Source organism: Salvelinus namaycush, chromosome 19 (genome assembly GCF_016432855.1).
Source record: "Salvelinus namaycush isolate Seneca chromosome 19, SaNama_1.0, whole genome shotgun sequence".
NCBI lineage: Eukaryota > Metazoa > Chordata > Actinopteri > Salmoniformes > Salmonidae > Salvelinus > Salvelinus namaycush.
In genome coordinates this window covers 37,269,737-37,294,816 of record NC_052325.1, presented here as the reverse complement: position 1 = coordinate 37,294,816, position 25,080 = coordinate 37,269,737, and the positions used below count along the sequence as shown (strand labels likewise).

Here is a 25,080-nt window from a genome sequence, read left to right as displayed (position 1 = left end):
TTTTACGAGCGGGGATGTGCAGGAGGCAGCGCATGGCTGGAGGGGAGAGGGGAGCGGCGCGAGCAGCAGGCAGCCCCCGCTCCACAGAGGAGAGGGCCGCGTGGTAAAGGCTCCTCTGGAACATCACTCGGCCAGCCGGGCCTTTGATCTCCACACCGCAATTACGCCAACATCCAAATGAGCATGGAGTCGCCTCGGCAACAGACTTCAAACATGCACATGTACACATTCTCATACACACGCACTGCACTGTATGGAATTATACCCACGTGCCCTCCCTTTACAGTAAATTATATACCGTCTCCAGCAGAGAACCTGAGGATGAAAGGAGCCTCTCGTCCCTCTATGATCCCACCATTAATGATGGCTTCATGCTAAAGCTAATACTGTTTATTCTTGTTAAAATGGGGTCAGGTTGGTATGTAGTGGTTACACAACCCTGCACTCCAAATAGGGTAATTGTGGTCGAGCAAATTGACGTTTTTTTTTCTGGACATCAGTATCGTCTGGTAGAGCTATTTCCCTACATTATATAACATGGAACTATTCTCTGATGTAAGCACACACAATTACAACAGCAGGCCTAGGTCTGTCACTCACAAGACCTTTTGCGTTCGCCACGCTGACTGACCATTGTGATCAAACAAGACGTTCAAATGGAAAGTGTGCCGTTAAAAAGTATGTTTGTGGCAAAATAATGGAAACATACAACCAACTGAAGAGAGCCTGAAAGTGAATATGTGATTAACAAACATTGAAAATATGTACATGAATACAGTGCTGTACGCTTGCCAAATGGCCTCAGTGTCCTGAACAAAAAACTCAACACTGGTCTATTTGCCTTATGCTGTGTTCCTCTTTCTTGTCTGCTCACATTAAAAGCTGCGATTGCAATTTGTCTTGCTGTTTGCTTTGAATAGTCCTTAACCGTATAATCATCTCAACTGTTCTGGGGAAAAACACAGGAGTCTGGCGACAGCCAAATGGCAGTCTGGCGTCTCCACAGCAGACTGCCTGCTATTAGGGCTGAGAGCAGCATTTAGTGTACATTTAAGGGCAGCCGAATCTACCTGTAATCATCTCCATACAGGTGTAGGCTCCACTCTGGACAAGGGAAGTGACTCATCACTTGTCAAACATAAACACTTTGATGTCTGCATTGTTTCACGCTCAGCCCTCAGGACACCGCCGCACTACCGCTTGCCCATTTGAAAACTCCCGAGATTTATTGCCTTTCTCACAGTTAAAAAAAACACAGGTAACATGAAAAAAGACTTCCTGCCCATGACTGATGTTCCGCACGTCATGAATCATCTGATTTATGCGTTTCTGACGCAACGTTCCCTCCTCCCGCTATCAGACAGACAGACCTTCTTTCGTGTCAGGAACATTTGAACCAACAGTCATCAGGTAAACAACTTCCCTCCTAATCGAACGCAGCTGCCAAGCAAAACAGAGAAAAACAAACGCAGAGGCAAACTGTTTGACACCAAATCCTAGAGGGCAATTGAAAAAGTGTGATACCAATCCACAAGTTACTGGTTATTGACAGTATGTGTCTGTAACGTAGATAAGACAAGTATCCCTTTGACCTGTAATGGATGTTGTCCACTTTGTTATCCCTGCTCTCTATGTCGCCAGATCACAACTCCACTCTCCCAAAGGTGGTCATGTGGAAAAGTCCTCTCTTATCACCACTCTGGCTGCACTAGCCTTCTGCCACAGCCCACAGCTATACAGTTTGGCCCATGTAACTCAGGTGAATGAATGGGACATCGAGCCACTGTTTACCAGACCTGAACAAATACATTTGGAAACACTCTGACACCATTTCATATAGAATAAGGTCGCATCTTAGAGTTTATGGGACAGAGATAAGTCAGGCCGGGTTTAAGATGACAAGTCAAATAGTACCATACCCCTGATTACATAAACAACCTTCTGACCTGTTCAATAGGAAGTAAATACATTACAGTAGGTGATATAGCCTCACAAATTTTGGGGTTGCAGATGTCTCACTTGAATTCCATGTAAAATACGTATTTGGACATAGAGAGTCAACACAGTAAGACATTTTTCGATGAAGAGCAAACAACATCTGTAAACAGTGAACTCTTCAGACAAAACCAAACATTTTGAGAAAAACAATTGTAGACGTCACACTATTTAAAGAGAACCCTGCTTATGATTTATTGGCTCTCTTCATACGACGTTAATTACTTTTTGGGTTTCGAGTCTATGAATGTTTATTTTTTTGTTGTCATTTGAAGCCTTTCCCCTCTTTGATATCACATGGAAAAGAGCCTTTTCTGATAGAAAATGGAAACCATATGGTTTTAGAGTACTTAATGAAGTGCAGAGTTTGGGGGCTGCTTTGGTTTTGCAGGGCTGGCTGTGACTGGAGTGTCAGAGGGGGCTGAGTACCACCCCCCAAACATGTCCTGTCACAGAGTCACTATCTTCTTGTGTGGAGCCAGTAGAGCAGCGTGGGTACTGTAGTAGTAGACAAACTTACTCCACAGTGACTGAGGGATCACTTTAGCATGTGGAGAATGAGGAAGCTTCACAACAGGACTACTTTGAGTACTGTACAGTAGGCCTATCTAACATCACTTGTAACCAGTGGTGTATTGGAGTGTAAATGCACGTAATGGCCGTTTACGGGCCTTTTTATTTTGTTTATCCACCTTTTGTGGTAAAAAATGCGTTGAAAGTATAGGAAGCGTTATTTTACTCACTGCGATCGGTGATCAGTGTTAACACACCTATTTTTTTATCACTGCATCACAGCTCATAACTATCTATCTCCAGTTACCTGTCAGAGGGGGGACGCGTTCTAAAACAAATTGTTAGCGAATATTGGAAATTAACAATGGAAGTTTTGGTATAAAATAAACAGATAATATGAACTATCATTTCATGGTTCTGGATGAGAGAGGTAAGGGAGTCAACATTTAATAAGTAAATACACATTTGTAAAAGGGGAAGGTCCATGGTTGTCCATGGTGTAAGTAAATACACATTTGTAAAAGGGGAAAGTTCATGGTTGTCCATGGTGTAAGTAAATACACATTTGTAAAAGGGGAAGGTCCATGTTTGTCCATGCTGTAAGTAAATACACATTTGTAAAAGGGGAATGGTTGTCCATGGTGTAAGTAAATACACATTTGTAAAAGGGGAAGGTCCATGGTTGTCCATGGTGTAAGTAAATACATGTTTGTAAAAGGGGAAGGTCCATGGTTGTCCATGGTGTAAGTAAATACATGTTTGTAAAAGGGGAAGGGCCATGGTTGTCCATAGTGTAAGTAAATACACATTTGTAAAAGGGGAATGGTTGTCCGTGGTGTAAGTAAATACACATTTGTAAAAGGGGAAGGTCCATGGTTGTCCATGGTGTAAGTAAATACACATTTGTAAAAGGGGAAGGTCCATGGTTGTCCATGGTGTAAGTAAATACACATTTGTAAAAGGGGAGGGTTGTCCATGGTTGTCAAGTCAGTGGGGTTCCACCCTATTTCTGAGCACTTACTTACCATTTGTTCTTTCTTCTGATGTAGTCTTTCTCTGAGAGGTTAATGAGGTAAATCATTGGCTTGGATGTCAAAAACAAGTATTTGTTCAACACTTCGATCTGTGACAGAGAGAGAGAGAGGGGGGGGGGGGAGAACTGAGGACCCAAACTTTCCAAAGTAGCCTTTGAGGAGGACGTGGAGTAAAAAAGTGAAGCCAAATCAAATTAGAATCTGGTCTGGACTCTGCAGGGAGCATCTATAAAGCGTTTAGATCAATATCAGGCCGGACAAAGCAATACAGAAATACCCCCCAAAAAGACAGCATGCACATTAATGGATTTGCATATTAAAGCGTTTTGCTCAAAAGCAGAAGTCTGACATGAAAAGATGAGCCTGATAAATGGCATTAATACATTTGAGTGTGACATCAAAGCCTTACCTCTTTCTTAGTCCAATCGCGACAGTAGCGGACATGTTTCCTTTCATCCGCTACCCAGTTCTTGATTTTGAGCATTACGTCCTGTTCGGGATTCAAAGAGAATGAACGAGTAGCCATTAAAGGAGATGAACAATAATATAAACCCAGCAGGGTACAGGGTAATTATTTCCTAAATGCACGGTATCCTGATGCCCAAATGAACAATGCATGCTCATATTGAAACAGGGGAGGCTTTGACATGGGTGGCACGCACAAGACCCCCCCCCCCCCCCCACCCCCTACTCTCACTATGTTCACCTGCTTGTCACACCTATTCGATACACTTGTATTCAATGAAGACCATCCAATAATAAAAGTACGAGGAGGGGGAAAAAAAGAGAGAGAGAAAAGGTCAAGCAAGTTCGTTAGAGATATGCGTATGATGTTCAATCCCCTAGGCTCTCTGCAGTGAGCAGTCACATTGAATTTGCACTAGTCAGGTACTAATTACACACTGCTCCTACTGGAGAAAATATTAGGCTTTTCCAGCAATGTTTGCCACATTCATTACTGAAGCAGTAGTGGGTTGAGACCACGGGCAAGACTGGGCCGTGACAGGATCTGCGAGTGGGAATGGGTGGGAACATGGGAGGGAGGCAGTTATAAAATTTGTAATAAAGAAATTGAGCCTATTATTGTTGATCTGGCCCCACAGAAATTAGCGGAACACATTCTTTTTGTTCCTGTCTTAACTTAACCTCCCCCTTCATATAAAAACTCCTCCACCCCTGCAACCCTCCCCCTACCTCCTCTTTCCTCCCCAAACCCTAGCAGCACTTCACAATCACACTCCCCTTTGAAAGAACAGAGGAAAAGCGCCTGTCAGAGCCTCAATTACACAATGGCAGAAAAAGCTCCACACACTGAACCCCAGCCAGCTGCATTCACTCTCTGCACATCTCTCTCCGCAGGAATTCTAAAGGCCTTTTAGTCAGGCAGCCAGAGTGTGGCCAGCAGGAGAGAGAGCAGGAAGAGCACCGCACACTCCGCCCGCGCCAGCCTAAGCCTTCACAGAGAGATTAATCATGTGTGAAATGGAAACAGCAAACGGCCAGTGACACAGGTTGAACCCGCTCCAGGTTTCCCTCATCAGCTCTGGGCCTCCGTGCAGCGCTCCTCTAACAGGCAGGTGTTAATAAAAGGCAAATAGATCCCACAGGGGTCAAACACATATGCCTGCCACCAGGAAACACTGCTGGGGGTCTTAGCTGCTGACTATTATTGTTTGTTAAGGGCAGGGAATTCTGGGATTCAGCTGAAAAAAAAGCAGTGAAACATTCTCCTTGTTCAATGTACATCGTGATCTCAAATGGATTTAAGTGACCATAACAAAACTATTGTAATATGAGTTTGAATAGCTTGCTATGTTGCGACATAATGCCTATAGTGTTTTACTATATAAAGACGTATTTTCTCGTGAGCCCACAATCAGTCAGTTGAATTCGTGCTGAATAAATACATGCATGGTTCAATTGGCCGAGTATTCTCAGAAAAAGGCAGATGACATGGTTTCAATCACTCTTGAACTACCACCAGATATTGTGTCTATTTTGTAACAGGAATAATCAGGTCCAGTTACAAAACACCCCATGTTTGTCTCAATACTATCAATATCTTATGCATCTTGCTAGCTATAGAATATTGAGTAACATAATATATATATTTTTTTTTTTGTTGAGAAATGTGGATGATATGTCACACTACAGAAATGTAAAAAATATCTCTATTTAAAAATGTGTTAATTCAGAATTCAGGAGTATTTTCGAAAGAGAGAGGACTGATTGAGGAGCTCTGGGAAAACATGCGGCAGCTACGGAAATTAGTGCTTAATTCTAACTTCTCGATAATTACTCAGTAAGTGCCAAATCTCAGGATGTAATTACTGTTTAAGTTCATATAGTTACATGCTATTTACCTGGTTATTTTATGGTACTCCTGGCACTATAAAAGGACGTGATGCTAAACCATTTATTTATTTATATTAGTACCCATTTCCTGCAGTCAAATGACCAAATCACATTCTATTGGCCTCATGCGTCCTGTTTTGTAATTAATAAACATTCTAATAAACATTCTATTTCTAAAGTTTTTTACAAATATTGCAGTCTTCTGTGATGTATATAAAATATAATATTGGGATGCAACTCTATGTCTGACATGGTACAGGTGTCTTCTTGTTATTAAGCCCATAACCATGTGTGTGAGGTGTATACTTTTGTTTGAAAGTAGATTTGTTTAAGACTACCAAGAAACACTCTGTGTGACCCTGACTTAGCCCACTGCAGTAAATTAAGGAGAGTCATGGTATATAGTGGCAGAGGGTACTGCCTACATACCGAACCCTAAACCTGGACATAAATACAAGAATGAAGGATAATCTCAGTAACACGCCTTTTCTTTCCCCCCAAAATCAAACTCAGTTGAATGTGTCAAATACCAAATTCGGGCCTGTAAGAAATGCATTATATCCCCTGTAAAGCTCGCCAGAGCCGTTGATAAGGACCGCACTCTCACTTCTAAAGGCACCTTCTATAGATTTTGCTTGGAAAGGAACACACAACCTTTGACAAGTAATGCAGATCATTTTTATTCATTGCCTAAAATTGTCAGCAATTACGTGCGTCAGCGGCCACCTGCCTGGCCTGAATGGCTTGCCCGTCTGCCGGGCTGCTAAGGGGGATTACTCTGAGGGGGACCGACCGGCCAGGGCCCCTGCAGCAGGTGAAATGGCCCCGCTCGTTAGTGTAATGAGCGGTCAGACCCTCATGTGCCGGGGTTCTGAAATTGGGCACACCGCTCCCTCTGAAAGACCAGATTACCTCGCTTACTCACCCATTCTGCAAAGGGGTCATACTCACTCTGCCCTGCACACTGAGAGTACATGACACAGGCAGCATCACTGCCTGCATCCTGCTTCACTAGCGGTGGAGGGACAGAGCAGAGCACGCAATCAAAACAGAAGCGGAACTATAGCAGTAAATACTGCAGAGCTTCCTTTTAAGTCAATATGATTATGTCGTTTTGGCTCCACATGCATTTCAATATGATATACAGTGTATTTGGATGCCCTCTAATCTTACAGTCTATTCGGTTTCTCACTGCGGAAAACCAAAGAATGTTCTGTCAAAGCACATTCCAAACATTTATTGTATTCATATCTAGATGTGGGATTGTGGGTCACCCCTTGTATGGCCTCACCCAATTTCCAGAGACTGCTGTGGGTGCGAGAGCGCAGAGCGAGAGCTGTGCTGTGATTTGAGTACTACTTCAGATGAAAAGAGACTTGTGAAAACACTTTCATTAGCCCAGCACTGTGACCCAGGGTTAGCAGCTGAATACGTAAATCTCTATTAATGATTTCTACAGCAGAATACCCTGACCCCCGATCACTTTCAATCTCAGAAAAAGAAAGAAAAAGGGGGCAGAGGGAGACCCAATGGGGGGAACAGAAAAATACATTTTTCCCATTGGCAGTGTGTGGGAGGGTTATTTTTTATGTTTTGCGTGCTGTGTGGGGGATCCCGTGGACATGCTGAGACACTGACTCACATATTCAGGTTTGAGTTTCTTGTCGCTTCCCCTCACGGCCACCTTTTCCAGCTTCTCCATAATGGGCCCGATCATCTCCTCATCCTTCAGTCTCAGCTCCTCATTGATGATCTCAATGTCCCTCACAGGGTACACGTTGCCCTCCACGTGGACAATGTCCTCATCTGCAAACGCACCTTTAGAGTACAGCAACAGTATAACATCACTATAACACCCTACCACACACATAATTACTTAAACCTTTGCTGTAGCTACAGAGATTCACATGCATACACACACACACACACACACTTACATACATGCATACACACACACACACACACACTTACATACATACATACACACATACATACAGTACATAGATAAATACTGGTCAAAAGTTTGGACACACCTACTCATTCAATGATTTTTCTTTATTTGTACTATTTTCGACATTGTAGAATAATAGTGAAGACATCAAAACTATGAAATAACACATATGGAATCATGTAGTAACCAGAAAAGTGTTAAACAAATCAAAATATATTTTATATTTGAGATTCTTCAAAGTAGCCACCCTTTGCCTTCAGGACAGCTTTGTACACTCTTGGTATTCTCTCAACCAGCTTCACCTTGAATGCTTTTCCAACAGTCTTGAAGGAGTTCCCACATATGCTGAGATCTTGTTGGCTGCTTTTCCTTCACTGTGCGGTCCAACTCATCCCAAACCATCTCAATTGGGTTGTGGTCGGGAAATTGTGGAGGCCAGGTCATCTGATGCAGCACCCCATCACTCTCCTTCTTGGTCAAATAGCCCTTACACAGCCTGGAGGTGTGTTGGGTCAGTGTCCTGTTGAAAAACAAATGATAGTCCCAGTAAGCGCAAACCAGATGGGATGGCGTATTGCTGCAGAATGCTGTGGTAGCCATGTTGGTTAAGTGTGCATTGAATTCTAAATAAATCACTGACAGTGTCACCAGCAAAGCACCCCCACACCATCAAACCTCCTCCTACATGCTTCACGGTGGGAACCACCGAGATCATCCGTTCACGTACTCTGCATCTCACAAAGACATGGTTGGAAAAAAATATCAAATTTGGACAGATTTCCAGCAGTCTAATGTCCATTGCTCGCGTTTCGTGGCCCAAGCAAGTATTTTCTTATTATTGGTGTCCTTTAGTAGTGGTTTCTTTGCAGCAATTTGACCACGAAGGCCTGATTCACTCTGATGACTCCTTGCTGTCCCCAGTCTATCTGGTCATGCTGATGCTCCAGTTTGAACTGTTCTGCCTGCCGCTATGGAACCCTGACCTGTTCACTGGACATGCTACCTTGTCCCGGACCTGCTGTTTTGGACTCAAATTGGACTCTCTCTACCGCACCTGCTGTCTCTAACTCTGAAAGATCGGCTATGAAAAGCCAACTGACATTTACTCCTGCTGCACCCTCTACAACCACTGTGATCATTATTATCTGACCCTGCTGGTCATTTATGAACGTTTGAACATCTTGGCCATGTTCTGTTATAATCTCCACCCAGCACAGCCAGAAAAGGACTGGCCACCCCTCAAAGCCTGGTTCCTCTCTATGTTTCTTCCTAGGTTCTGGCCTTTCTAGGGAGTTTTTCCTAGCCACCGTGCTTCTACATCTGCATTGCTTGCTGTTTGGGGTTTTAGGCTGGGTTTCTGTACAGTACTTTGTGACATCGACTTGTGTAAAAAGTGCTTTATAAATACATTTGATTGATTGATTGATTCGCGCAGTCTCCTCTGAACAGTTGATGTTGAGGTGTGTCTGTTACTTGAACTCTTTGAAGCATTTATTTGGGTTATCTCTAATGAACTTTTCCTCTGCAGCAGAGGTAACTCTGGGTCTTCCTTTCCTGTGGCGGTCCTCATGAGAGCCAGTTTCAACATTGCGCTTGATGGTTTTTGGGACTGCACTTGAAGAAACTTTCAAAGTTTTTGAAATGTTCCGTTTGAAATGTTCCGGATTGACTGACCTTCATGTCTTAAAGTAATGATGGACTATCATTTCTCTTTTCTTATTTGAGCTGTTCTTGCCATAATATGGACTTGGTCTTTTACCAAATAGGGCTATCTTCTGTATACCACCCCCACATTGTCCCAACACAACTGGTTGGCTCAAATGTATTTCAAGAAGGAAAGAAATTCCACAAATGTACGTTTAACAAGGCACACCTGTTAATTGAAATGCATTCCAGTTGACTACCTCATGAAGCTGGTTGAGAGAATGCCAAGAGTGTGCAAATCTGTCATCAATGCAAAGGGTGGCTACTTTGAAAAATCTCAAATATAAAATAGATTTTGATTTGTTTAACCTGTTTTGGCTGCAGGGGCAGTATTGAGTGACCAGATAAAAGGTGCCCATTTCAAACGGCCTCGTACTCAATTCTTGCTCGTACAATATGCATATTATTATACTATTGGATAGAAAACACTCTCTAGTTTCTAAAACCGTTTGAATTATATCTGTGAGTAAAACAGAACTCATTTTGCAGCAAACTTCCTAACAAGAAGTGGAAAGTCTGAAATTGAGGCTCTGTTCTAGGGGCTGCCTATTAAAGTCCTTGTTATTTATTAGTTTAGATGCACTTCATACGTCTTCCACTAGATGTCGACAAGGAGTGAGAGAAGAAATGGAGTGTGTAACTTGATCTGGACTCGAATTACAGCTCTTGGAATGACGTGTCCCCCATTTCCTGTTTTCAGGAAGGCGCGAAGAGGGACCTGGATTTGCCTTTTGAAAAGCTGTCGTTATAGGCGACTACTATCTCCGGCTTTGATTTTATTTGATACATGTGACCATATCATCGTAAAGTATGTTTTTTCAATATAGTTTAATCAGATTATTGAAATTTTTTCGGGAGTTTTGCCGTGTTCCGTTCTCTTCCGTTTGTTGACATGGAGAGATTCGTGCCACTTGGCTAGTGTGCTTGCTAAATCGAGAGGGAAAGAGGCCGTTCTAAATCCAAACAACGATTGTTCTTGACAAAGGACACCTTGTACAACATTCTGATGGAAGATCAGCAAAAGTAGGAAACATTTTATGATGCTATTTCATATATCTGTCGTACATGTGAACTAGTCGTCGGCGCCCAGCTTTTGGGTACTCTAGCTATACCGAAGCTGTATGTCGAAATGAAGTTATTTTTAGAATTCTAACACGGCGATTGCATTAAGAACTAGTGGATCTATCATTTCCTATACAACATGTATTTTTTAGTTATGTTTATGAATAGCTATTTGGTCAGAATATGTGTGTCAGAAAAAGTGTCAGAAAAAAATCCGGACGTTGTGGGAAAAAGTAGCTAAGTTAGCACAATGTATAACCATTGATTTCAGCTCTAAATATGCACATTTTCGAACAAAACATAAGTGTATGTATAACCTGATGTTATAGGACTGTCATCTGATGAAGAATATCAAGGTTAGTCAAAAATTATATATCTTTTACTGGTTTGTTACGATCGCTAACTTTTACTTCTGGGAAATGGCTTGTGTTTTTGGCTATTGTGGTAAGCTAATATAACGCTATATTGTGTTTTCGCTGTAAAACACTTAATAAATCGGAAATATTGTCTGGAATCACAAGATGCCTGTCTTTCATTTGCTGTACACTATGTATTTTTCAGAAATGTTTTATGATGAGTATTTAGGTATTTGGCGTTGGTGTCTGTAATTATTCTGGCAGCTTTTGGTGCAATTTCTGATTGTAGCTGCAATGTAAACTATGATTTATACCTGAAATATGCACATTTTTCGAACAAAACATAGATTTATTGAATAACATGTTATAAGACTGTCATCTGATGAAGTTGTTTCTTGGTTAGTTTGGTTGGTTCTTGGTTAGTTAGGTTGGCTTTGTGCATGCTACCTGTGCTGTGAAAAATGTCTGTCCTTTTTTGTATTTGGTGGTGAGCTAACATAAATGTACGTGCTGTTTTCGCTGTAAAACATTTTAAAAATCGGACATGTTGGCTGGATTCACAAGATGTGTACATTTCATTTGCTGTATTGGACTTGTTAATGTGTGAAAGTTAAATATTTCTAAAAAATATATTTTGAATTTCGCGCCCTGCACTTGAAGTGGCTGTTGTGGGCGGCCTCGGGCTTTCAGCCAGAAGAAGTTAACACTTTTTTGGTTACTATATGATTCCATATGTGTTCTTTCATAGTTTTGATGTCTTCACCATTATTCTACAATGTAGAAAATAAAAAAATAAAGAAAAACCTTGGAATGAGTAGGTGTGTCCAAACTTTTGACTGGTACTGTACATGCACACATACATACACACATTCATCAGTGTAGGTTGCTGAGGGGAGAACAGCTCATAATAATGGCCGGAATGGCGCACATGGAATGGCATCAAACACCTGGAAACCATGTGTTTGATGTCTTTGATACCATTCCACATATTCCTCTCCAGCCATTACCATGAGCCCGTGCTCCCCAATTAAGTTGCCACCAACCTCCTGGGACATACTTACACACACACACACACACACACACACACACACACACACACACACACACACACACACACACACACACACACACACACACACACACACACACACACACACACACACACACACACCACACACACACACACCTACTACATTGCACTATGGGTACCCAAAAATGATTACATTCTCAGGGGAAAAAATAAATAAAATACTTCCACTTCAAAAAGCACAGTGGGTGATATAAGAAAACCATGCTAAATGTAACAGCCCATTCACAATACATTTGACTATTCTACACAACACATACTGTAAGCCAGCACATGTTTTGTAAGCACTACTATGACTCCTCAACTTGCAGAGTCATGGTAAATTCCTCTAACAGTTGTCGTTTCCTTACATGGAAAACATGAGCTCCTTGCCAACTTTAGTACCACAATATGTGAGTGTTGCCAAAGGCGTTTCTGTTTTTATTGTGCTGAGAAACAAAACTACTTTCTGTGCCAAAATGTAAATCTGTATGGTGTGTTGTAGCCAGTAATTCCGCTCTGGTCGAGCCTCTTAAAATGGTGAGGTGCAAACCAAACACAAACAGTTAAATAATGACCGCCTGGATATAAACATGTATCCATAACTTGTTAAAATGTTACTGGAAACAAGAGTACATATAAAATAGGGCCTTCCATCTGTTAATCAATGCCCTACTTGCCATAGTATTGATGGTGATTAGATAATGAAGCACTTAACCACACAATTTAGGCAGCAACTGATGATGTCCTCCTTCTGATTCTGGAGAAGGGCTGAGGGTTCCGGCCACGGGGCTGGAAGGGAGGGGAAGGGGGGGGGAGGGGCATCTGTCAGATGGGGACTGACAACCCTTTAACACCAGCGAAGGGCACCTCTCTGGCCCACTATCCGCCATGCCATTAACTAGTGTCAGCACAGTGATCGTTATCATTCACCCAACTGGCAGCTGACAAGAATCACTCAAGGCTTCCTGGACATTCGGCTGATATATAAACCCATTTTCTGAAAGTTTTACTTCTATTAAGTCACAGGTAAAACACCATGTAACTAAATACAAAGATGCTCTTTCTGTGTATGTTTCAGCTCATTAGCATTAGCAGCTCATTCAGCTCACTACACGTCTTCTACCTGGCAAGCATTAGCTATGAGATTACTTAGAAAATAATTAAAACCGTTTTAGTTAAGCACTGACATCTTTAGTTGCACGTACACTTTCCATTGTCACGATAATATGAAGTGTATCATCCCCCTGTGTGGTGGCTGTCAGGACACTGAAACTCAGGTTAGAAACATTGCTGTGTTGATGAATGACGCGCGCTGTGTTCGGCATCTGCGTGTTGGCGAAGACTTACTTAATTCAAACAGCACTCCTGGTTGAAGTGCTGACACCTCAGTGGAGAGGACTGTTGACAGTTGAGGCCCGGTGAGAAAGTTAGTCATTTGACTGATTCATGCCACTTATCATGGCTGTCATACTTCTGATTCTGAACAAGTTTCAACCATGATTCATGTTGGAAATATTGATTCATGGTGCGGACGGGGTTTTAATGGGCAATAGAACACCTCTGCAGTTTCCTAAGTTCTCCTCAACCTGATTTTTAAACAAATTCAGTGACGTGTGTTATATTTAAGCAATAAGGCACGAGGAGTTGTGGTCTGCCCAATATTCCACAGCTAGGGGCTGTTCTTATGCACAACGCAACTTGCCTATTGGCCATATACCACTAACCCCTGAGGTGCCTAATTGCTATTATAAACTGGTTACCAACGTAATTAGAGCAGTAAAAATAAATGTTTTGTCATACCCGTGGTACACGGTCTGATATACCACCGCTGTCAGCCAATCAACATTCAGGGATCAAACCACTCGGTTTATAATTGCCAGGTCGCAGTTGTAAATGAGAATTTGTTCTCAACTGGCCTACCTGGTTAATTAAAGGTGAGATTTTTTAAATAAAAAAATGAGTAATAGGACTCTTATAGTTATTGTCTATCTGGTTTATATAAACATAAACATTTGTCAGTTCACTTAAGAAAGCAGTATGAAACAAGAATTTCATACTCTCTTTGGTAGACTTCATCAAGATTCCACCCACCCATCCACCCAGAATCCTCTCTATATCCAGATTATTGCCCAGCTGCAAGGACCATCACACCCCACTCCCTATTCCCCACCCTTCCCCTGGTAAGGGACAGTCCTGCACACAAAAAAAAGGCTGGGTTAAAAACAACCCAATTTGGGTAAATATTGGACAGAACACAAGTTGGGTTGTTTTGACCTAGCCAGTTAGGTCACAAACAACCCATTGTTTATTTAAAGTTGGGTTGTTGATGCTGGGTTATTGAGCTATGATCCACCGGGTCAGATCAGAAGACTGGAGGCGTGGCTTAGTAGGGGTGTGGCTATCAGATAGTGATTTTTGGCCACCCACGAGTGTAAATGTAATTCCGGTTAATCTGTTCTGTTGTCTTGTCAACACATGCTAAGGTTGAGCATTGACACTTTTCTAGCTTTAATAAGGCTTACACAAGAGTATGAGTTTCATAAGTGCCTATGCATATCCCAATGTTGGGATGATTACCAATTTGTGATATTTAAATAATAATGCTATACATTTTATATTAAGGTATGAAATGTGCAGAAATATTGAAGGAACATTTTAATTTGCAGTGTACAAATTTAACATGAATGACATTTACTCTCACGGGTGACTAAAAATAACTAACTAAAAGCCCGCCTTTGGATTACTTAAACATGGGTTAATTTAAAGATCAGTTGGGTTTTTATTAACTTTCATGCTGGGTATTCTTTTAATGTAATTCATAAGTAATTTCAATTAAAAAAAAAAAAATGTAATTCATAGGTTCTTTTTAGGAGGAGTGGGGTGTGGCTTACATATAGGTAGTTTTGGCCACTTGTGAGAGTAAATGTCATTCCTGTTCATCATGTTATGTTTGTACACTGCAAACTTAAATTTCCCCTCAATATTTTTGCACATTTGAATGACATTATTATTTAAATATCACATCAAAATTGTAACTTTCCCAACATTGGGATACACATAGGCACTTGAAGAACTCAACTTGTGTAAGCCTCAATTGGCTACAAAAGTGTGTTGACAATACAACAGAACAGATGAACCGGGATTACATTTACTCTCACCGGTGGCCAAAAATAACTATCTGAAAGCCACACCCTTACTAAGCCCCGCTCCTGATCTGACCCGGTGGATCATAACTCAATAACCCAACTGGCTGGATCAAAAATAACCCAATGTGTGTCCTGTACATTATTTACCCAGCTATGTGTTGTTTATAACCTAGCATTTCTTTTTGTGTGTTCCAGACTCCCTACTGTGCAGGGAATATCAAATCTCTGACTGACCAACAACACCCCTGCTCATCACTGGGAGTCTGAAAGTGGGAAAAAAATGAAACAATCAAGAGAAAGAGAAACAATCAGCAAATCCATTCTTTATGCGCTTGTTACACTGGCTTCTTCTGGCCCCTGACATTACACAACAGTATGTGGATTTTTTCAAATAAAACTAGCAATCTGCAACTGCTTACATCACCATTCAATCATTTTGAACTGTGTGATAGCGTGATGAGATCGACAACAAAATTACAGACGAACATGAAATCAAACTTTCCAGTCTCATTCAAGTCAACAGAAGCTCTACACTTTGGTGCAAGCTGTCATGATCATGCGCGTCGTCGTGTTCATGGTAAAATGAACTTATCCAATTACTCTTTGCCTAATCAGGCTGTTTTGGTTCCTCTCCTCTTCCAGAGGTACTCCACAGTATAAACAGTTCACTTACGCCACACAGAAAGAGGCCAATCAGTGGAATTATTGTTTTGCTGCTCCAATTTGCCAGCTCCCAGTTCTACACTGATTGGAATGAAAATGTGCTATTGTGTGCACGGTCCCTCCATGAACTTAAAGTGAAAATAATGCAATGTGAATCATTTGTGAGAGGCACAAATGTGCATACTGACAAAGGATTCTGATTTTTTGGGGGGGACGGATAAAACAATAGTGTTTGTGAGGGTTTATTGTTCTATAGGCTACATCTATAATATCCATTGGTGGTTACCTAATACATTGTTGGAAAGGCTTTACATAAGTGATAACTAATTATAATAGCAATATTTTGATACAGTTAATCATTTAAATAATGCCCTCACAACAAAAGGACAAATACTATATCAAGAAAAAGCTATATTAAACCGAAGAGCATAATACTAACTCATGATTAAACACACAGAATTCATAAATGGAGTGTGAATTTGGCCAATATTTGACTATCATCACGGCAAAAGAAAGAAGCTCCTCTGTCCTTCTAAGTTTAAGAACAGCTGATCCACTACCCCTTCAGTGATCTAAGACAGTCTTTACTGAACACTACATTGCAAAGTCATTTACTTTCATTTCCTCTAATTTCACATTTACACCACACCAGGCCCATTCAGGCCTTAGTAAGTGGGCTACTATCTATGCATGAGGAGAAAAAGAGAAGAAGAGAAAACAGGAGAGAAATCTCCACAATTAGGCCTTTAACGACTGGGTCTGGGTAGGCCTCTGTGAAGACAGCACTTATGAGACGGCGGCGCCACACAAAGCCACAAGCAAGACTGTAAAAAAAAAAGAGGGGGGGGAGGGGCTGGTTTTCAGGAGTCAAGCTTATCTTGCAATTAACGTTTTACTACTTCATTTCAAATACTGTATGTTCTGAAGAGACCATTACCAGGTGTGCCTTTATTGACAGAACAAAGGACGTTATCTTCTCAGGGCTTGTGGCTCAACACTGCCCTGACCTGAGGACGGCCAAGAGGAGTGGAGTCTGGGGAAGCCTTGCCTCAACATAGTCATGGGATAGGACCAGGGCTCTAAAGTGCGACTAATTTGGTTGCATATGCAACGAAATATTTTGCTGTATGACCAGGAGTTTTATTTTGGGAGCACTGTGCGACTACGAAAAAATCTCCCAGATAATAATTGTTGTAATGATTAGGCTACCTTTGTTTCTGAGGGCCCTAGAAAAACAAGCGAGTGCAGATTCGTTAGCTCAATGGTTGCACCATTACTACAGCGAAAATGGCTTGCTTCTAGCCCAACCAGCCAGGTCAAAAGATCTGACTCATACCAGCGCAACATTTGTATCTTCCTATTGCGAGTCTCCAGGACCGCATTTTACATTCATAAACCATGTCGTGGGACGTTCTAAAACTACTCGCACGTCAACATTGTTAACCATTTGTTTCACATTCGTTTAGTGATGTTACCTCCTTGGCTAGCTAGCTAACAAACCTGGTAACTTTACCAGTATATCCAAACATTTGGGGGCACTGAAAAAAAGGAAATGGGATAGCTTCTTCAGGAGATCAATGATCGTAGATAGCAATGAATGAATGACAGATCTCTTGCATGTTGTCATCACAAACCTTTCATTTTTAAAGAGACGTATAATTTTCAATGTAATGCATCGATATAGGAAAATTGTGCTTTTACACAATGTAGAAACCTAATATTCCACATGACAGGTATTCATATCAACATTTTAGCTTTAAGTGATAATGACTGAGAAGGCGGTGTTTGGAGGATATATTGGCATGGGTGTTCTCGGGGGCCGGCAAACCGTTCCAATATATCCGCCAAACACCGGCTTCAATAGCATTATCACTTTTATACAATGTGTTACCAACATATTCAAATAATGATTGACATATTTTCATTAAAAACTTTATTTTGATGAATTTATTCATAGTATTTCATCCTTCCACAAGATATAGTCCTGACACAAATCTTCGGTTGCTACCCAAGCAGGCTGGTCGTTTATTCTATCGGTTCGGTTGCTAGATGCGACCCGGTCGTTCAGTATTTTTGTTCTGCATCTATAGACGCGACCCAGTCGTTCAGTCTTTTTGTTCTTTCTCTATGGACGTGACCCAGTCGTGCATTCTAAATGTTCCATTGCCATACTGGCTGGCAACGTTCTTATCCCTTGCTTGCTAGCTAGCCAACTACGGCTAACTTACAGTCACATAAAAAAAAACGCTTCCAGAATAACAGCAAATTAGCTGCATTTGCATTTTTTAAAGCTGTTTTCTAGGGACATTTATTTGGACACATCTATAACAATGAGCTAATGAGGCATGATTTCACCTGGCATAGAAAATGTGCTCACTCATCAGGACACTGTTGTTCAGAGCTAGCCAACAACACAGCGAACACAATCACTTCAAACTGAAGGTGGAAAGACTGCAAACTACCTGCACTTCATTTCGTTTTACCTTTTTTGAATTGACATTTCTTTGTATATATGCATAAAAATTATGCCAGCTGATACATGATTTCGACTGGCTGAAAAACGCTGCCTGTCTGTCTGCTGGAGATCAAATTTTAATATTGAAACCATTTTGAAATGTCGGAGACAGAAAGCAAGGTTTATACACATTGAAAACTAAATGTTAGTCTAAAAGAAATGTGAGATAATGTCTAGATGCTTTTATAGTGGAGATCAAATGTATAAATTGCTTGGCTGGGTTGATGAGACAGTGGATTGCGCATTCAGGATTAGACCCACCCATTGTATAATTTATAATAAACAAATGTATTTACAGTCTTACATATTAGTTTCTAGGGCAAAACATGTGCTTCAAAAGTAGCTTGAATTAATATAGGCCAATATAGGCTGTATCTCAACAGACATAAAAAATTACAAATAGGTATCAAATGAAATCAAACATTATTTGTCACATGCGCTGAATACAACAAGTGTAGACCATACCGTGAAATGCTTACTTACAAGCCCTTAACCAACAATGCAGTTCAAGAAAGAGGTAAATTAAGAAAACATTTACCAAATAAACTAAAGTAAAAAATGATTAAAAGTAACAATAAAACAACAATAACGAGGTTATATACAGGGGGTACCGGTACCGAGTCAATGTGCATGGTACAGGTTAATCGAGGTGGCGAGCAAGGTTTGTTACATCTCTAGTTCAAATCATTTGGCACTATAGTGGGTTCATTGTTTTTTTTGTTTTTTCACCTTGTTTTTCCTCTGGGGTGCTGACATGTGAGCTTTCAATGAACCATGGTGACAACTGTTTCAAGAGGCCATATATATTCAGTTTGTAGAGGTGAAACACTTGAAAACATGCAGCTAGTTTGAGGGGCTGATGTCATTACTTTTTCTGTCAAGTACAAAGACAAGGAGAGACAGGAAACAGATCAATACTGATCAAACTGACTACTCTGATGTTGCTACCTGGAGAGGCTATGTGGTCAACATAATTCAGTCAAATTACAGTATTCACTGGCTGCTAATTTCCTGTGCATGTTTTCACATGCGAGAGGGGGAAGAGCACATCTGAAGCGCTTGCATTCCTGGCCCAGCTTTTAAGATGTTCTATACAAACCTAGTACCGCAATTCTCCTGGTATTCAGAGCAGTAAAAGCTACTTTATGAGCCTGTCAGGAAAAGCACATTATGGCCACCTTCCCTGCATCAAAACACTGCCAACATGATTATTTATGTTGATTCTGGGAATATCTTTTTATATATATATATATCATGAAACAAGATGATAGCAGACTTTCATGTAGGACTCATCTCACTTCTTTTAGGTTATTTAGTTTCTCAACAGAGAGCAAAAACGGAAAATGCATCTGTATCTTACTTTTTTTTGTTAAGGACATCAGAAATGTTATGTTTGTATATTTCAAGTACATCCTCATTTTTTCCGACAAGATCCCACGTTTCAGAATTGATTGTAACAAAATGACATTGTTTCATCCTATGAATATTAGTCGGCTACCTCATAAGGTATCTCCCATTCCAATTTAAACTCAAGCCAACTGCAGTACTTCCAACCAAACCGATGTATCAAATGTGTATCCTTCCAGCAAATATTTTTGCCACTGAAAATGGTTACCAAAGTAAAGAGCTGACATCTGACTGGGAAGATAACCTCTCAGTCTAGTTGGTTATTTATGCAGCTGAAGAATTAATGTACAAGGGAGGCTCCAGATTTCATTAACTCTGATAGACAATAATGGTGTTCATTCCCTCTGTCATTTCTTTCAAGCCAGTGGGTCTGAGGGTGCCTTGATTGAAAGGAACCATCATATGCACATCACTGTTGTCCCACATCATTCAGAGAACAAACCTTTTTAGATCCTTAACTACCATAGCGGTGCTGATTGCACAGGCACCAGCAATTTCCTAACCAACCGCCACCTGAACAATGATGGGTACGGCTTTCAGACCCTCCAGCCTTTCAACGGTGAATCATTTCACAGTTTGGAACGAGATCTCCATAGCAACTCCTCTTTGAGGGGTTTAGAATCAACATCCAATAATTCTATGATCATCGGGCCCAGCCATTCCCAATGCTTCTTTTCACAGTGGACAGGGAAGGGGGGCAGGAGGAGGAAGCAGACAAATTCTACAGTCTATTTCAGGCAATTCATCCAGCAGCCCCATTAGAATTCAAAATATTTCGACCTTCAATCACCAAGCATGTTATCTGGAGCTGCTGTGATCTCCAGTCAAGATGGGTAGACGTTTTAGTCTAGTCAGCCACGATGAGTGGAGGTTGACAAAAACTCATTCATTCTGGCAGAATCAAAATGCTCTTTTAAACGGCGTGACAGTATATCTCAACACAGCCCACAAACACAAGTCGGATTCTGGTCTTCGCCAGTAAACAGAGCAAAATGCTGTGCATCCGCTCTGTCTCCAGGAAATCACATCACTCTGTACAACAGCAGACCATATAAATGCAGGGGCTCACACAACACACAGGCTGCATTTCTAAAATAAATGATTGTGCTCGTGCATAAAAATAACGTAACTTAACGCATCATTTATTTGCTCTGCAGATTAAACGCAATTCTGGAAAGGATGTAATCCTTTGATATCTGTAGAACACTTGGAAATGGGACTGGGGTCAAATCCATTTCAGGTACTATTTATTTTAATACTGGAAATAGTTTGGAGTATGCTCTAATGACTACTGAATACAAATCAACTTGTATTATAACTGCTCAATAAAGTTGTGACAAATGCTCATACATACAAAACACGAGTCTAGTTCAACATGAAGTGCCTCTCCAGCAATGTAAACAAAGACAAAACACAACCACTTCCAGTCTGTGCATTTTGTGGCTTATCCACTAAACAGTCATGTTTGTGAATGCAGTGTGACTAGCTACGAGGACACTACAGGGTGCTGTCAATTCATTATGCTTTCATCACGGTCGTTTCCTTTCCATCATAAACAGTATTTTACAATACCAGTGGATGATTCTGTCAGGCAGTCATTACCCAGGGAACATAGACACTAGTAGTGCCTAAATGTCAGAAGTAGGAAATATCGTTAAAAAATCGGAGAAATAACAGGGTGAGTTGTCATCCCCAGAGGTTCCTGTCTACAACATCTCTGTGACTCACATGATCCTCCTCCATACCAACACCAGAGGGGCCTCCACAGGAAAGCCAGCGTACAGTCTCATACCCAGACCCCTTTGCCATCATTTGGCAGAAAATCAATGTAATGGGTAAATATGACCAGTATCTGAGTTGTTGACATCTTTATTTTTATTAAATTCAAATGAACATTTTCTTAAATTCAGAGTTTCAAGTTCAACGTTTTTATTCATCAAATTACAGACAGCAAACACTATATTATGACTGTAACCGATTCAATACTTTCTCAATATTTCCTCATGCTATGCTAAGCCTGTTTCTGCTTATTAAACGCAGTAGTATGCAGGTGTTCAAGGCATTCAATTAAAGTGAGAAGAGTGTGAGCCAAGAAAAACTGCTGCTTTCCAATTGATTGACAAAATCCAGTCTTTGTGGATGAATGTACCGTACTACAGTTTATACTACTGCTTTGGCTATGCACATTGAGAAAGACAAACACATGGACGAGAATGACTCACAACTATGTACAGTGTCAGACTCTGGTAACAGACTATTCATAAGCATAAGATTTCTGATACTGCCTTCGACCTGCTCACGCAACGACTAGGGACTAGTCTGTGAGCATCCTCTTTCTTCAATAAGTAGCTGGAGATGAAACCAATGTGAATGAGGCCATGTGGGGAAGCATGCTTGCTGGTAAGGGACACAGGTGACTCAGTAGAGTCGGTGAGCAGGAACGAGTTTGTGTGTCTGTGTCTCAAGAAGAGGATCCAACAGTGTTCCAGTCACTGCAGAAGCACTCGGAGCACTTACCCTTCAAACTACTCCCTTATGAAATCTGGGCATTTAATAGAACCAGCTTTCAGGATGCCATAATGCCACTTAATAGTTTTTGGAAGGTTTCGTTAAAAGAAAATCCACTGTTTATACAGGCTTTTCAAAACCATTAGGGGTTGAAAAAGATTCATAACATGCAGACTACTGGGAGAATTGAGCAACTTCGTCTGACTTGACATCAAAGTTCCCACACCAGGCTGAAAAGCCTGTTTGACCACTGCCTGGCTTCGATAAGTCTATAGCTAAGGTATGTCAAGTTGGAGGAGGATGCACTTTTTAGAACAGTGTTCCCCAACTGGCGGCCCCCGCCAGTTGGGGAACACTGTTCTAAGTGTTCTAAGTTGGCCCCCCAACTTTTCTGAGCAATTATTTGGGGATAACTTTCATTGTTGGACATAAAAGACCACTCCAAGTTATTTAAATTTTGGAAATCTGTTCCCAAGTATTCCAGTGCATAAAAGAGAGACACGTGATCGTAAAAAAGTAGGCATGGTTTGAAATGGTAATGTTTTAGTCAAATATTAAATCTGTTTGGGATTCTTGTGACTGCTAGAGGAGATTCAAGACTGCTTGGGATTCAAGACTGCCAGAGGAGATTCTCTTTGATCAACTTGCAGTCTACAAATGATTTGTAATTGCTTTCTGGCCCCTCGAACATCCGCTCAACATCCGCTCAACATCAGCTCATCCACGGCTGAATCTAGTTGATGATCCCCGGTTTAGAACATAACCATGCACATCAATATACCAACAAGTTAATGATAGAGACATTTTAAAACTGCAATGTTTGACTATTAAAGGAAAACACCATTTAAATGTATCTTTTCCAGAATCTTCGGATTAACAACAGAGGCAGTGTAGTTAAATCAAACTGGATTTCTATAGCAACCTGCAGCTGTTGGGCTGGAAAAGTGATGAATTTCAATTTAGACAATATCAACTGCAATTATGCTTTCCTTCTTATAGAGTAGAGTAGAGTGTTTGTAGAGCTGAAGCTGAAACCAGGAAGTGGTCTATACTGTCCAAGATCTAGCATCCTTCCTCTAAGTTCTGATAATATAGGGACAAATCACTACTGACAAGAATGTATCATTAAGAAAAATGTCAAAAATCTATTGTCTAGCGTAGTTTAGTCCCTCGTTTCCAAGGGAAACAATTGCATGTAGGCCTACATTCACAAAGGGTTTCCATAATGGCAATTGGGAATAAACCAAAAGTAAAAAAGTTCAGTTTTACGGCTGGTCTACTGTAGAGTATGGCTGAGATTTCCAAACCTCCCCCACTTCATTTGATCAGGATCAGGTCAACCAGTCAGGCACAGATACATGCACTAACAAGCACACTATTGACACTCACTTAGGTTGAGCGCTAGCTCTGCCATGGAGCAGCAGCCTTTTGTAGGATGTTTGGAGAAACCCGTTTCTAATTTTCAGACACAAACATGCCGTTCCAGACAAGAAAAAGTGTGCTCACCCCAACCGTATAATCAAGCAATATAAAAGAAGTGCCTGGAATATTGCAGCCTATACTGCCTGACACCAGATAAAACATTTATATAATTGCAAAACAAAACCAGCAATGTTTAATGGTTAACTTGTGGAACATACAGCTTAGTCTCTAAGGAGTCCACAGAGGGACAACAATGGTATGTCAAAACAGATCGTCGTAAAGTGACAGTAAAAGCACCAGCATAATCTCATCCTTATTTAGAAAGTCTGTTTTCTACACACAGACATAAAAGAGCTGGTTTTGGTTTGAGGATCTGCTTCATTTTTTCTGTCACTATAAAAAAGCGAGCACATACAGTTGAAGTCGAAAGTTTACATACACCATAGCCAAATACATTTAAACTCAGTTTTTCACAATTCCTGACATTTAATCCTAGTAAAAAATTACTGTCTTAGGTTAGTTATGATCAACACTTTATTTTAAGAATGTAAAATGTCAGAATAATAGTAGAGAGAATGATTTATTTCAGCTTTTATTTCTTTCATCACATTTCCAGTGGGTCAGAAGTTTACATACACTCAATTAGTATTTGGTAGCATTGCCTTTAAATTGTTTAACTTGGGTCAAACGTTTCAAGTAGCCTTCCACAACCTTCCCACAATAAGTTGGGTGAATTTTGACCCATTCCTCCTGACAGAGCTGGTGTAACTGAGTCAGGTTTGTAGGCCTTCTTGGTCACACACACTTTTTCAGTTCTGCCCACAAATTTTCTATAGGATTGAAGTCAGGGCTTTGTGATGGTCACTCCAATACCTTGACTTTGTTGTCCTTAAGCCATTTTGCCACAACTTTGGAAGTATGCTTGGGGTCATTGTCCATTTGGAAGACCCATTTGCGACCAAGCTTTATCTTCCTGACTGATGTCTTGAGATGTTGCTTCAATATATCCACATAATTTTCCTGCCTCATGATGCCATCTATTTTGTGTAGTGTACCAGTCCCTCCTGCAGCAAAGCACCCCCACAACATGATGCTGCCAGCCCCGTGCTTCACAGTTGGGATGGTGTTCTTCAGCTTGCATGCCTCCCCCTTTTTCCTACAAACATAATGATGGTCATTATGGCCAAACAGTTCTATTTTTGTTTCATCAGACCAGAGGACATTTCTCCAAGAAGTACGATCTTTGTCCCCATGTGCAGTTGCAAACCGTAGTCTGTCTTTTTTATGGCGGTTTCTGAGCAGTGGCTTCTTCCTTGCTGAGCGACCTTTCAGGTTATGTCGATATAGGACTCATTTTACTGTGGATATAGATACTTTTGT

The 25,080-nt window shown here is 40.9% G+C and overlaps 1 protein-coding gene across 1 annotated transcript in view; it reads right to left on the bottom strand.

Annotated features, from left to right (window-relative positions):
- Positions 1 to 25,080, bottom strand: part of LOC120064007 (obg-like ATPase 1) — a 67,105-nt gene that overhangs the window by 31,927 nt on the left and 10,098 nt on the right. The window contains exons 5-7 of the mRNA XM_039014316.1: positions 7,540 to 7,715; positions 3,952 to 4,032; positions 3,534 to 3,631 (exon numbers count right to left, since the gene is read on the bottom strand). Coding sequence (XP_038870244.1) covers positions 3,534 to 3,631; positions 3,952 to 4,032; positions 7,540 to 7,715 — 355 coding nt within the window. The remainder of the gene's footprint in view (positions 1 to 3,533; positions 3,632 to 3,951; positions 4,033 to 7,539; positions 7,716 to 25,080) is intronic.